Raw genomic sequence first — 13,077 nt, 5'->3', positions numbered from 1 at the left:
CAGCGTATCTTTCCCAGCCAGCTCCTACCGAGCAGTGTGGGACCATCGCCCGGTACCACCCAGAGTGGTAGCTTGTGCACTGCTCCATCGCAGGAGACCTTTACGGTAACACTGTCGATTACAGGAATCAGTTCTTTTGTGTAAGTTCTTAGTTTTGTGCGAACTGGAGATAAGACTGGCCTTGAGGCCTTGTTGCACCACAATCTTTTGAAAGTCTTTTTGCCCATGATGGACTGGCTCGCACCCGTGTCCAGCTCCATTGACACCGAGAGTCCATTTAGTTCAACATTCAGCATTATCGGGGGACAATTCGTGGTGAATGTGTGCACCCCATGTACCTCTGCCTCCTCGGTCTGAGGCTCTGGTTTGTCGTGATCCTCCGTGGATCTGTCCTCCTCTGCAACATGGTGGTTTGCAGGTTTAACAGGATTTGCAGCTCACCTGCACACTGGAGGTGTCCCATTGTTCCACAGCCTTTGCAAACGTACCCTTTGAATCGGCATGAATGGAAATGATGATCACCCCCGCAGCGCCAACAAGGTGTTAATGGCCTTGCATTCATCATTCTTGATGATGGACTGTGAGACATCTGCGGACGTGCAGCTGCAAACATGTGTGACCTGCCCTGTACGTTACGATTCGAAAACAACATCACTTTGTTCACAGTACTTGTAGCAGCACTTGTGTGCTGAGAGATTTGCTTAGTATTGTCACTGGTGGCAATGAACACCTGGGCTATCGCTGTGGCCTTACTCAAGGTTGGGGTCTCTACAGTCAAAAGTTTGCGAAATATGGTTTCGTTGCCAATGCCAATTACGAAAAAGTCTCTGAGCATGTGTTCCAAATGTCCTTCAAATTCGCAATGTCCTGCAAGGTATCTTAACTCGGCGACATAACTCGCCACTTCCTGGCCTTCAGACCTTTTGTAGGTGTAGAACCGGTACCTCGCCATCAGAATACTTTCCTTCGGGTTCGAATGCTCTCGGACCAGTGTGCACAAATCATCGTATGATTTCTCTGTGGGTTTTGCTGGAGTGAGCAGATTCTTCATGAGGCCATACATTGGTGCCCCACAGACGGTGAGGAGGATCGCCCTTCGTTTGGCAGCGCTCTCTTCCCCATCTAGCTCGTTGGCCACAAAGTATTGGTCGAGTCGCTCCACAAAAGTTTCCCAATCATGTCCCTCTGAGAATTTCTCCAGGATGCCCACTGTTCTCTGCCTCTTTGGGTTCGCTATCTGTATCTCGTCACCAGTTGTTATGTATGGAGAACGAGTCAAACTGAACACTGTGAGCTCAAAGTAAAGTGTGACCTTAGTCATTTATTGCAGGTCTCCAGAATGTCTCTCCAACCTGTGAGGCCTCCTTAACTACTTGTGCTCCCAAGCGATTATGGGATCCCTTGGGACTCCAGGGGATGAGCCCTCTGCTGGCTGTACAGAGTAAATATAAGTTCACATATATAACAGTACCTACTGTGCATTTCCAAAATTTTGAGTTTTCACCAATTATGATTCTTTTTCTATTCCTTCTAGATTTTCCAGAGTTTGTTTTTGACTATATATCCCTCCAGGGACTTGAAAACAAAAACTTCTAGGCTGGCACTCCAGTGCAGTGCTGAGGGAGTGCTGCACTATCGGAGGTGCCGTCTTTCCGATGAGACGTTAAACCGAGGCCCCATCTGCTCTCTCAAGTAGACATCAAAGGTCCCATGGCACAATTTCAAAGAAGAGCAGGAGAGTTAACCCAGTTGTCCTGGTCAACATTTATCCCTCAATAAACATAGCAAAAAAACAGATTATCTGGTCATTATCACATTGCTGTTTGTGGAAGCTTGCATGTGCACAAATTGACTGCCGCATTTCCCACATTGCAACAGTGACTACACTCCAAAAGTACTTCATTGGCTGTAAAGCTCTTTGAGACGTCCGGTCGTCATGAAAGGCGCTATATAAATGCAAATCTTTTTCGTTCTTTCTCCCACCATGGCAAGAAACCCATTTCCAGGACTTCAGCCGTGCCATTCTCTTCCAGACGGTTGTTGAAGGGACGGGTGGGTGGGGTGCTTGGGTTGTCGTGCACTCCTTCCGCTGTTTGCATTTGGCTTCCACTTGCTCCTGGCGAAGAGATTCGAGATATTCAGCGCCTTCCCGGATGCTTTTCCTCCACTTTGAGCGATCTTGGGCCAGGGATTCCCAGGTGTCGGTGGGAAGTTGCTCTTTTTCAAGGAGGCTTTGAGGGTGTCTTTGAAGCGTTTCCTCTGCCCACCTGGGGCCCGCTTGCCTTGTCAGAGCTCCGAGTATAACCCTTGTATTGGGAGTCTCGTATCGGGCATGCAGACAATGTGGCCCACCCAATGGAGCTGATCGAGCGTGGTCAATGCTTCGATGCTAGGGATGTTGGCCTGAGCGAGAACACTGACATTGGTGCGCCTATCCTGCCAATGGATTTGCAGGATCTTGCAGAGGCAGCATTGGTGGTACTTCTCCAGTGCTTTGAGGTGCCTGCTGTACATAGTCCATGTCACTGAAGTTTATAGATAGGCGGGTATCACTACTGCTCTCTCGACCATGAGCTTGGTGCTGGCTTTGAGATCCTGATCTTCAAACACTCTCTTTCTCAGGCGACTGAAGGCTGCACTAGCACACTGAAGGCGGTGTTGGATTTTGTCATTGACATCAGCCCTTGTTGACAGTAGGCAACCGAGGTATGGAAAATGGTCTACATTGTCCAAGGCCTCGTCGTGGATTTTGATAATCTGGGAGCAGTGCTGTGTGGCAGGGGCAGGTCGGTAGAGGGTCTTTGTCTTACGGCTGTTTAGTGTCAGGCCCATGCTCTCGTATGCTATGGTGAGAGTGTTGATGATGGTTTGGAGTTCGACCTCCAAGTGCACAGATGCAAGCGTCGTCTGCATACTGTAATTCAATGACAGAGGATGGGACCACCTCTGGACTGGAAACGACAGAGATTGAATAGTTTCCCATTTGTCCTATAGATTAGCTCCACTCCAGCGGGGAGTTTACTGACGGTGAGATGGAGCATTGCAGCAAGGAAGATTGAGAAGAGCATTGGTGCGATGTCACAACCTTGCTTGACCCTGGACCGTACATGAATTAGGTCTCTGGTGGATCCGTTGGTCAGGATCACGGCCTGCATGTCATCGTGAAGCAGATGGAGGATGGTGACAAACTTTTGAGGGCAGCCGAATTTGAGGAGGACGCTCCATAATCCCTCACAGTTGACAGTGTCGAAGGCCTTTGTGAGGTCAAAGAAGACCATGTACAGGGGTTGGTGTTGTTCCCTGCATTTCTCTTGAATTTGACGCATGGTGAAGATCATGTCCATTGTGCCCCTTAGTGGGTGAAATCCGCATTGCGACTCTGGGAGGAGCTCTTCAGCCACTGGGAAAAGGCGATTGAGGAGGATTCTTGCGATGACTTTTCCTGTGGCAGACAGCAGGGAAACTCCTCTGTAATTACCGCAATCGGACCCGTCACCTTTCTTGAAGATGGGCACGATTACGGTGTCTCTAAGATCCCCTAGCATGCTCTCCTCCTTCCAAATAAGAGAAATTAGTTCATGAAATGAAGAGGGAGGAGGACAGTAGGATATTTGTGTGTGTGTACTAGGTCTATGCAGCTGAGCCTGGTCTCCAATCATTTTGGATCCCCTTGCTATTGGACCAAGACCTTGCTCTATCAAGCCCGTGTGGTAGCTGGTGTGCAATAGCCACCCCATGATAAAATAATTCATGCACAGACATATTCCACCCTTTAAAATGAAGTTCGCGACCTAGAACATCAGGACCCCTGTGGACAACTCCAACACCGACAGACCGGAACATCATACTGCTATCGTTGCCCGGGACCGCAGACGTTTTGACATAGACATCGCCACCCTAAGCGAGACTCGACGGGCAGGGGAAGGCCAGCTCAAGGAATAAGATGGTGGTTACACCTTTGTCTGGAAAGGTAAACAAGAAGAAGAATGCCGCCTCCATGGGGTGGGCTTCGCCATAAAAAATGAGCTAGTCAGGCATCTCAGAGACACCCCTTGCGGAATAAACGAACGCCTCATGACCCTTCAGCTCACGCTAGCCCGGAACCAGTGCGCCACGGTCATCAGTGCATACGCCCCAACACTGGAAGTTATAGACGAGACCAAAGAGGAATTCTACTCCTTGAACAATCCCTGTCCCGAGTCCCAATGGGCAACAATCTGATCCTCCTTGGCGACTTTAACTTCAGAATTTTATTTATCTCAGGACACAGACCTCTGGGGAGTTGTGATCAGCAAAGAGGGGATAGGGAAAACCAATTCCCACTGGTACCCTCCTCCTGACAAAATGCTCAGAACATGGCCTTGTGATATCCAACACCTTGTTCCGTCAGCGAGACAAGTACAAGGATTCATGGCAACACTCTCGCTCCAAGCACTGGGCATCTGCTAGACTACGTCATCGTCCAAGCGAGGGACTGCGCGAAGGACAGGAGCTGATGACTGCTGGACAGACCGCCGCCTACTCTGCTCTGTCATCTCCATCAATGTAGCCCCAAAACAGCGGTGGCAACAGAAACGATGCCGCAGGAAAATCAACGCTGGGGCACTCAAAAACCCTGCTAAGAAAGCTCTATTCAGCCAGCGCCTCACAACCAATCTGATGACTCCCAGTGATCCAGAGACACAGAGTGCCCACAGGGCCTGGTCTGCCCTCAAGGCCTCCATAATTAACACCTGTGAAGAGACGCTTGGTCTCTCGACCAGGAAACATCAAGACTGGTTCGATGAGAACGACCAGGCGATCAGCCGCCTTACACCTGTACGGTTCAGAGACATAGACCATGGACACGTGACTCCCAAAGCAAGCGCTCTACTCGGAACTCCTTCATGGCAAATGAGCCAAAAGTGGGCAGAGGAAACGTTACAAGGACACCCTCAAAGCCTTCCTGATAAAGTGCAACATCTCCACCGACACCTGGGAGTCCCTGGTCAAAGACCGCCCTAAGTGGAGGAAGTGCATCCGGGAGGGCGCTGAACACCTTGAGTCTCATCGCCGAGAGCATGAAGAAATCAAGTGCAGACAGCGGAAAGAGCATGCGGCAAACCTGTCCCACCCACCCCTTCCCTCAACGACTATCTGTCCCACCTGTGACATGGACTGTGGCTCTCATATTGGACTGTTCAGCTACCCAAGTATTCATTTTAAGAGTGGAATCAAGTCTACCTCGATTCTGAGAGACTGCCTATGATGATGATGATGGCATGCTTTAGTACTTCGGTGAGGATTCCATCTGCTCCCGAGTCCTTGTTGTTCTTCAGTTGTGCCATTCTAAACAGATTAGCGCACACTTGATTTATTATTCAGTTTTACCTCCCTATCCAGACAGGTATCACTGAGAAGAGAACGTGACTGAGTAGAGTATTTCAAATATAAACTGGAGTTATATTGCACAGCAATTCAGCATATCAATGCACTAGTGTGCTGCTTGAACTGAACCAGTCTCAGAAATCCCTTTAAAATACAATCAAATTAAGAACTATTATGAACTTTATGGGTGGTGTTGTTCAGCCCGTACGATAACATTTACCATGTACATGTTTAACTACAATATATTCTTATCATACAAGGGCATGTAAAATCATACCAGTAACTGGAATGTAAACATTCATTGAAAAGCTACAGAAAATTAAAATCTACTGAATAAAGAATGTGGTGGAAGATCCACAACTATCAATGAGTGTGCTAAATGCAGCCGATTTGAAAAAATAAGCAAAAGTGGCTATTAGCACACCATGACAAGAGTTCACATTCTTTGTGATGTGATGTAATTTTGTACATATTACATTAATTCACTGATAAAGTTACCATCTTTAGTATCACTATTATCAATTGCTTTACAATTCAAAAAAAAGTTAGAACAGTTTTTCAGGTACTCTCCTTATAGCCCAGTACACTCTCCATAAATACCCAGGTGCATAGACTCAGGGCTATCACTAGAATGACGAAGGTAGAACGATGTTTTTTTCTAGTTATTAGAACATATAGAATGTTTTACCGCTGAAGCAGAGAATACAAAATAATTTAAAAGGGAATTGGATAAGTATTTGAGAAGGAAGAAGATAAAATGACACAGGAAAAGGGAAATGGGACAAGAATAGATCGCTCCAACTGAAAAATGAGCACCGTCACAGACACAATGGGCCATTGGCCTCCTTCTGTGCTCAATACACAGCTCAGCACAGAATTAAGATATACAGACCAGGAAAATCCCAGGTTCAATCCCCAGCCTGCGTCTTGTTTAGTGACTTCAGTGATATAAATATTATCAGCATTTCTAGGCTCGGGAGCAGAAGTAAAACAGTTAGAGTCCCTAATCCTGATCACTATTCAATAACCCCTGAGGAAAAGTGCACCTGTGAAAATGTTGGATGTGCCCCACACAATCAAATAGTCTGACAATACGCACTGTCTAGGCTTATATATGCTCACTTGTATGAGGTAGTGAAATATAACTCTCATCTACAGAATAAGAACATAAGAACATAAGAATTAGGAACAGGAGTAGGCCATCTAGCCCCTCGAGCCTGCTCCGCCATTCAACAAGATTATGGCTGATCTGGCCGTGGACTCAGCTCCACTTACCCGTCTGCTCCCCGTAACCTTTAATTCCCTTATTGGTTAAAAATCTATCTATCTGTGACTTGAATACATTCAATGAGCTAGCCTCAACTGCTTCCCTGGGCAGAGAATTCCACAGATTCACAACCCTCTGGGAGAAGGAATTCCTTCTCAACTCGGTTTTAAATTGGCTCCCCGTATTTTGAGGCTGTGCCCCCTAGTTCTAGTCTCCCCGACCAGTGGAAACAACCTCTCTGCCTCTATCTTGTCTATCCCTTTCATTATTTTAAATGTTTCTATAATATCACCCCTCATCCTTCTGAACTCCAACGAGTAAAGACCCAATCTATCATCATAAGGTAACCCCCTCATCTCCGGAATCAGCCTAGTGAATCGTCTCTGTACCCCCTCCAAAGCTAATATATCCTTCCTTAAGTAAGGTGACCAAAACTGCACGCAGTACTCCAGGTGCGGCCTCACCAATATCCTATACAATTGCAGAAGGACCTCCCTGCTTTTGTACTCCATCCCTCTCGCAATGAAGGCCAACATTCCATTCGCCTTTCTGATTACCTGCTGCACCTGCAAACTAACTTTTTGGGATTCATGCACAAGGACCCCCAGGTTCCTCTGCACCGCAGCATGTTGTAATTTCTCTCCATTTAAATAATATTCCCTTTTACTGTTTTTTTCCCCAAGGTGGATGACCTCACACTTTCCGACATTGTATTCCATCTGCCAAACCTTAGCCCATTCGTTTAACCTATCTAAATCTCTTTGCAGCCTCTGTGTCCTCTACACAACCCGCTTTCCACTAATCTTTGTGTCATCTGCAAATTTTGTTACACTACACTCTGTCCCCTCTTCCAGGTCATCTATGTATATTGTTAACAGTTGTAGTCCCAGCACCGATCCCTGTGGCACACCACTAACCACCGATTTCCAACCCGAAAAGGACCCATTTATCCCGACTCTGCTTTCTGTTAGCCAGCCAATTCTCTAGCCATGCTAATACATTTCCACTGACTCCGCGTACCTTTATCTTCTGCAGTAACCTTTTGTGTGGCACCTTATCGAATGCCTTTTGGAAATCTAAATACACCACATCCATCGGTACACCTCTATCCACCATGCTCGTTATATCCTCAAAGAATTCCAGTAAATTAGTTAAACGTGATTTCCCCTTCATGAATCCATGCTGCGTCTGCTTGATTGCACTATTCCTATCTAGATGTCCCGCTATTTCTTCCTTAATGTTAGTTTCAAGCATTTTCCCCACTACAGATGTTAAACTAACCAGCCTATAGTTACCTGCCTTTTGTCTGCCCCCTTTTTTAAACAGAGGCGTTACATTAGCTGCTTTCCAATCCGATGGTACCTCCCCAGAGTCCAGAGAATTTTGGTAGATTATAACAAATGCATCTGCTATAACTTCCGCCATCTCTTTTAATACCCTGGGATGCATTTCATCAGGACCAGGGGACTTGTCTACCTTGAGTCCCATTAGCCTGTCCAGCACTACCCCACTAGTGATAGTGATTGTCTCAAGGTCCTCCCTTCCCACATTCCTGTGACCAGCAATTTCTGGCATGGTTTCTGTGTCTTCCACTGTGAAGACTGAAGCAAAATAATTGTTTAAGGTCTCAGCCATTTCCACATTTCCCATTATTAAATCCCCTTTCTCATCTTCTAAGGGACCAACATTTACTTTAGTCACTCTTTTCCGTTTTATATATCTGTAAAAGCTTTTACTATCCGTTTTTATGTTTTGCGCAAGTTTACCTTCATAATCTATCTTTCCTTTCTTTATTGCTTTCTTAGTTATTCTTTGCTGTCGTTTAAAATTTTCCCAATCTTCTAGTTTCCCACTAACCTTGGCCACCTTATACGCATTGGTTTTTAATTTGATACTCTCCTTTATTGCCTTGGTTATCCACGGCTGGTTATCCCTTCTCTTACCGCCCTTTTTCACTGGAATATATTTTTGTTGAGCACTATGAAAGAGCTCCTTAAAAGTCCTCCACTGTTCCTCAATTGTGCCACCGTTTAGGTTTAGTCTGTGTTTCCAGTCTACTTTAGCCAACTCTGCTCTCATCCCACTGTAGTTCCCTTTGTTTAAGCATAGTACGCTCGTTTGAGACACTACTTCCTCACCCTCAATCTGTATTACAAATTCAACCATACTGTGATCACTCATTCCGAGAGGATCTTTTACTAGGAGATTGTTTATTATTCCTGTCTCATTACACAGGACCAGATCTAAGATAGCTTGCTCCCTTGTAGGTTCTGTAACATACTGTTCTAAGAAACAATCCCGTATGCATTCTATGAATTCCTCCTCAAGGCTACCCCGTGCGATTTGATTTGACCAATCGATATGTAGGTTAAAATCCCCCATGATTACTGCCATTCCTTTTTCACATGCCTCCATTATTCCCTTGATTATTGCCCGCCCCACTGTGAAGTTATTATTTGGGGGCTATAAACTACGCCCACCAGTGACTTTTTCCCCTTACTATCTCTAATCTCCACCCACAATGATTCAACATTTTGTTCATTACAGCCAATATCATCTCTCACAACTTCCCTGATATCATCCTTTATTAACAGAGCTACCCCACCTCCTTTCCCTTCTTGTCTATCTTTCCGAATCGTCAGATACCCCTGTATGTTTAATTCCCAGTCTTGGCCACCCTGCAACCACGTTTCTGTAATGGCCACCAAATCATACCCATTTGTAATGATTTGTGCCGTCAACTCATTTACTTTATTTCGAATGCTGCGTGCGTTTAGGTAGAGTGTTTTAATACTAGTTTTTAAACCATGATTTTTAGTTTTGACCCATCCTGCAGCCCCTTTACATTCAGTGGCCCTTTTTGTTCTTTGCCTTGGGTTTCTCTGCCCTCCACTTTTACTCATCTCCTTTCTGTCTTTTGCTTTTACTCCTTTTTGCTTCCCTCTGTCTCCCTGCATTGGTTCCCATCCCCCTGCCATATTAGTTTAACTCCTCCCCAACAGCACTAGCAAACACTCCCCCTAGGACATTCGTTCCGGTCCTGCCTAGGTGCAGACCGTCCAGTTTGTACTGGTCCCACCTCCCCCAGAACCGGTTCCAATGCCCCAGGAATTTGAATCCCTCCCTGCTGCACCACTGCTCAAGCCACGTATTCATCTGAGCTATCCTGCGATTCCAACTCTGACTAGCACGTGGCACTGGTAGCAATCCTGAGATTACTACTTTTGAGGTCCTACGTTTTAATTTAGCTCCTAGCTCCTTAAATTCATCTCATAGGACCTCATCCTTTTTTTTACCTATATCGTTGGTACCAATGTGCACCACGACAACTGGCTGTTCACCCTCCCTTTTCAGAATGTCCTGCACCCGCTCCGAGACATCCTTGACTGTTGCACCAGGGAGGCAACATACCATCCTGGAGTCTCTGTTGCGGCCGCAGAAATGCCTATCTATTCCCCTTACAATCGAATCCCCTATCACTATCGCTCTCCCACTCTTTTTCCTGCCCTCCTGTGCAGCAGAGCCAGCCATGGTGCCATGAACTTGGCTGCTGCTGCCCTCCCCTGATGAGTCATCCCCCTCAACAGTACTCAAAACGGTGTACCTGTTTTGCAGGGGGATGACCGCAGGGGATCCCTGCACTACCTTCCTTGCACTGCTCTTCCTGCTGGTCTTCCATTGATAGTCAGCACAAGTCAATGGGGGCTATTCTGGCCAAAGAGTGAAAACAGTCGCTAACTGGGAGCAGTGCTAATAAGACATGCCTGTTTGAAAGATTTAGCACACAATTTTAATCCTAATTGCTGATTACCATAATTTGAACTTGTCTGGAGGTGCTAAACCAGAAATCTGCAACTTTAGCACTCAAGTGCTGAATAGACGCAATTTTCATGGATCAGTATATGTGAGCTCCTCGCATCCACCTCCCCTGAAGGTGTGGAGTGCTCTGGCTAGCACACAGTGGCACGTTGCAGGGTAGCTCAGGGACCAAGGGAGAGGGCGCCCTGCTGTCCCTCTCTCCTGCAACATCTGGTGCTGCTCTGCCTGGCCTCATATGTTCCTGCCATTCTTCGTCCAGACCAAGGAGGATCCCGAGCAAGGTGCCCATGACCAAGCATTCCCTTTCTCCTGGTTACTCCTACAAGGTGTCCAATAAAGTGGAGTAACACAGCACTTTCTTACTTTAGGTGAAGTCCTCAGAGAATTTACAGAATAGATATTGCTCGAGTGTTGGTGAAGTCTTGACAAAGTGACCTAGAAAGTCTCCTGATGTGTTTCAGAGATTCTCTTCACAACTCCAGCAGCAATGACCATGAAATGGTGAGTATCCCTTTAAGTAGCGAGTGTCCCTTTAAGTAGCATTTGAAATCAACATCAACACTGTGGTTTACTCCCAAATAGCTGGTTGCTGTTAGGAACAGGTGTTAGTTGAAGCGCTAGACACTAAAATGCCATACAGCATCTTTAATGAGCTCCAGCAGGCATTTTAAGTGTCAGTCAGCTGTTTAACAAGCCTCCAGGCGACCGTTCCTAGCACTGCCTTCAATTCCTTTACCAAGATGGTGGCCTGTGCTAAACACAGGCTAAACCGCTATTTCAGATTAAGATTCCATCTTGGCCACCACTTTACCTCTTTAGTACCTAAAGTATTTGCTGAAAAGCAACCCCAATGTCTTCAGGAGAGGCCATGAGAAAACTCTGCACATCAAACTTCTTTTCTGTTTATTACCAGAATACAATTGAATAAATTGTCTGGCTTAAGTTGGATGGGACACTAATCCAACAGGCCAATTTAGTATGATTTAAGGATGAAGGGTGTTCCTGATATCAACTTCCTGGTATCTTCAGAAGGAATTTCGGGTCAGGTATGAGAAAATGATTATGTTTGTAGCCTGCACTCCATAAATTAAAATGGCTCTGCTACAATTTAATTTGTCAGTTGCATGTGGATGGAAACAAATTACATCGCAAGTTACATCTGCCCTTAAAGCGAGAATCTCATATGACACTTGGCATTTCAAAATGAAAAACTTTCTCATTATTTACTTACCTGCTAAGTTCTTCTGATCAATATTAATTAGCCCCTCATACAAGTCCTTGACTGGGTTTGTGCCAGTTAAAAGGACTCCGTGCAGCCAGATCAGCAACATCCTGTGACCATGCTCCTTATAACTTTTTGATCCTAAACAAGCAGAAGTAAATGTTCGTAAACAATCCACAACAATCTGCCTGAAAGAGAGCAAGCTTTACAATGCAAGCCTGGAGCCTCATTCAGCCGACTTACATGAAGATGTTACCTTGTGAGTAAGCAACTTAAGTGCCCAATGTGACATCATAAGCCAATATTTTATCGTAATTAAAATCATCTAGACATCAAGATTTATAAACAAAAACATTTTCAAGAGAAATCCTTTAGACATTGGCCAAAGCACAACTGAAGAATGAACCTGAGCTTTGACTGGTTAATGCCTGACTAACCAAAGAATAACATAATGAAGTGCACCCCATTTATTTTATAACATGTTTCCTGGATGGGCAAATGTCCTTGTTCTGTCTGGACAGGACACTAAAGCTCTGGGGACACCATTAAAAAGATTTATTTTCATGGGAAGAAGCATGAATAACATATTAACATCAGAATTTCCTAGGCCACATGATCCCAAAATTGCGTACAGGTAAAGACAAAGGGGCTGATTTTCCTCTACTGCTGTTAGTCTTGTCTAAAAGGCTAAGAACTAATCCTGCCTGAATTATAATATGGTAATAGCACTCAAATTTCATGGACCAGTTTTCCTTGTACTTGGGCAAGTGTAGGGAGCACATTAATTGTAGGATGGGAAAAATAGTGTGTAAGTGAAATGTAAAGGGACTTTTTAAATACTGTAAACCATGCTATTTGCAATAAGTGAAGAGGGATTTATTGTGGGATACAGTGCCACAACAAATTATTTCCCTTGGTGGTAGATGCGGTGGATACACAAGGATATATGAGACGTTAGAACAAAAGGGGAGGGCATCATTCTGACACTGATGAATAAATGAATTCACCTCTGTAATCCTTGAAAGCGAAAGATTTGCAAAATGTTAAGTGGCAATAGATAACCCTGGATAGGTAGGCTAGCCAGCCAGAATCCACACCATCTAATGAAGATGAGTAATGAATGACAGCAGAAACAAATTTCTTCAGCCAGCCATCCCCGAGTGACCAGGAATACCGTTACTGCATCTGCCCAGATAATGGGGATGATTGGGAGTATGAGTGGAACGTAAGAAAGCAGAAAACAAGGAAGGTCACCTGACCGAACAAGTTCACTCCTTTCACAGACCACATACAATCTACCCCATCATCCAACTTCCCTTCAATAATGGTCAATTATGAGTATAGGGTGGGAGCAAAATATGGAGTTTGTGTGCATTTGAAGTGTTAAATGTGGAATAAACAT

General features: G+C 45.3%; 1 protein-coding gene across 1 annotated transcript in view; it reads right to left on the bottom strand.

Annotated features, from left to right (window-relative positions):
* The window catches only part of LOC139268110 (ankyrin repeat and death domain-containing protein 1B-like), a 97,664-nt gene that overhangs the window by 14,257 nt on the left and 70,330 nt on the right, over positions 1–13,077 (bottom strand). The window contains exon 14 of the mRNA XM_070886129.1: positions 11,685–11,816. Within this exon, the coding sequence (XP_070742230.1) occupies positions 11,685–11,816 (132 nt within the window). The remainder of the gene's footprint in view (positions 1–11,684; positions 11,817–13,077) is intronic.

Source organism: Pristiophorus japonicus, chromosome 1, assembly GCF_044704955.1.
Source record: "Pristiophorus japonicus isolate sPriJap1 chromosome 1, sPriJap1.hap1, whole genome shotgun sequence".
NCBI lineage: Eukaryota > Metazoa > Chordata > Chondrichthyes > Pristiophoridae > Pristiophorus > Pristiophorus japonicus.
Note: the sequence above shows the minus strand (reverse complement) of the source record. Positions and strands in the feature narration are given on the sequence as shown.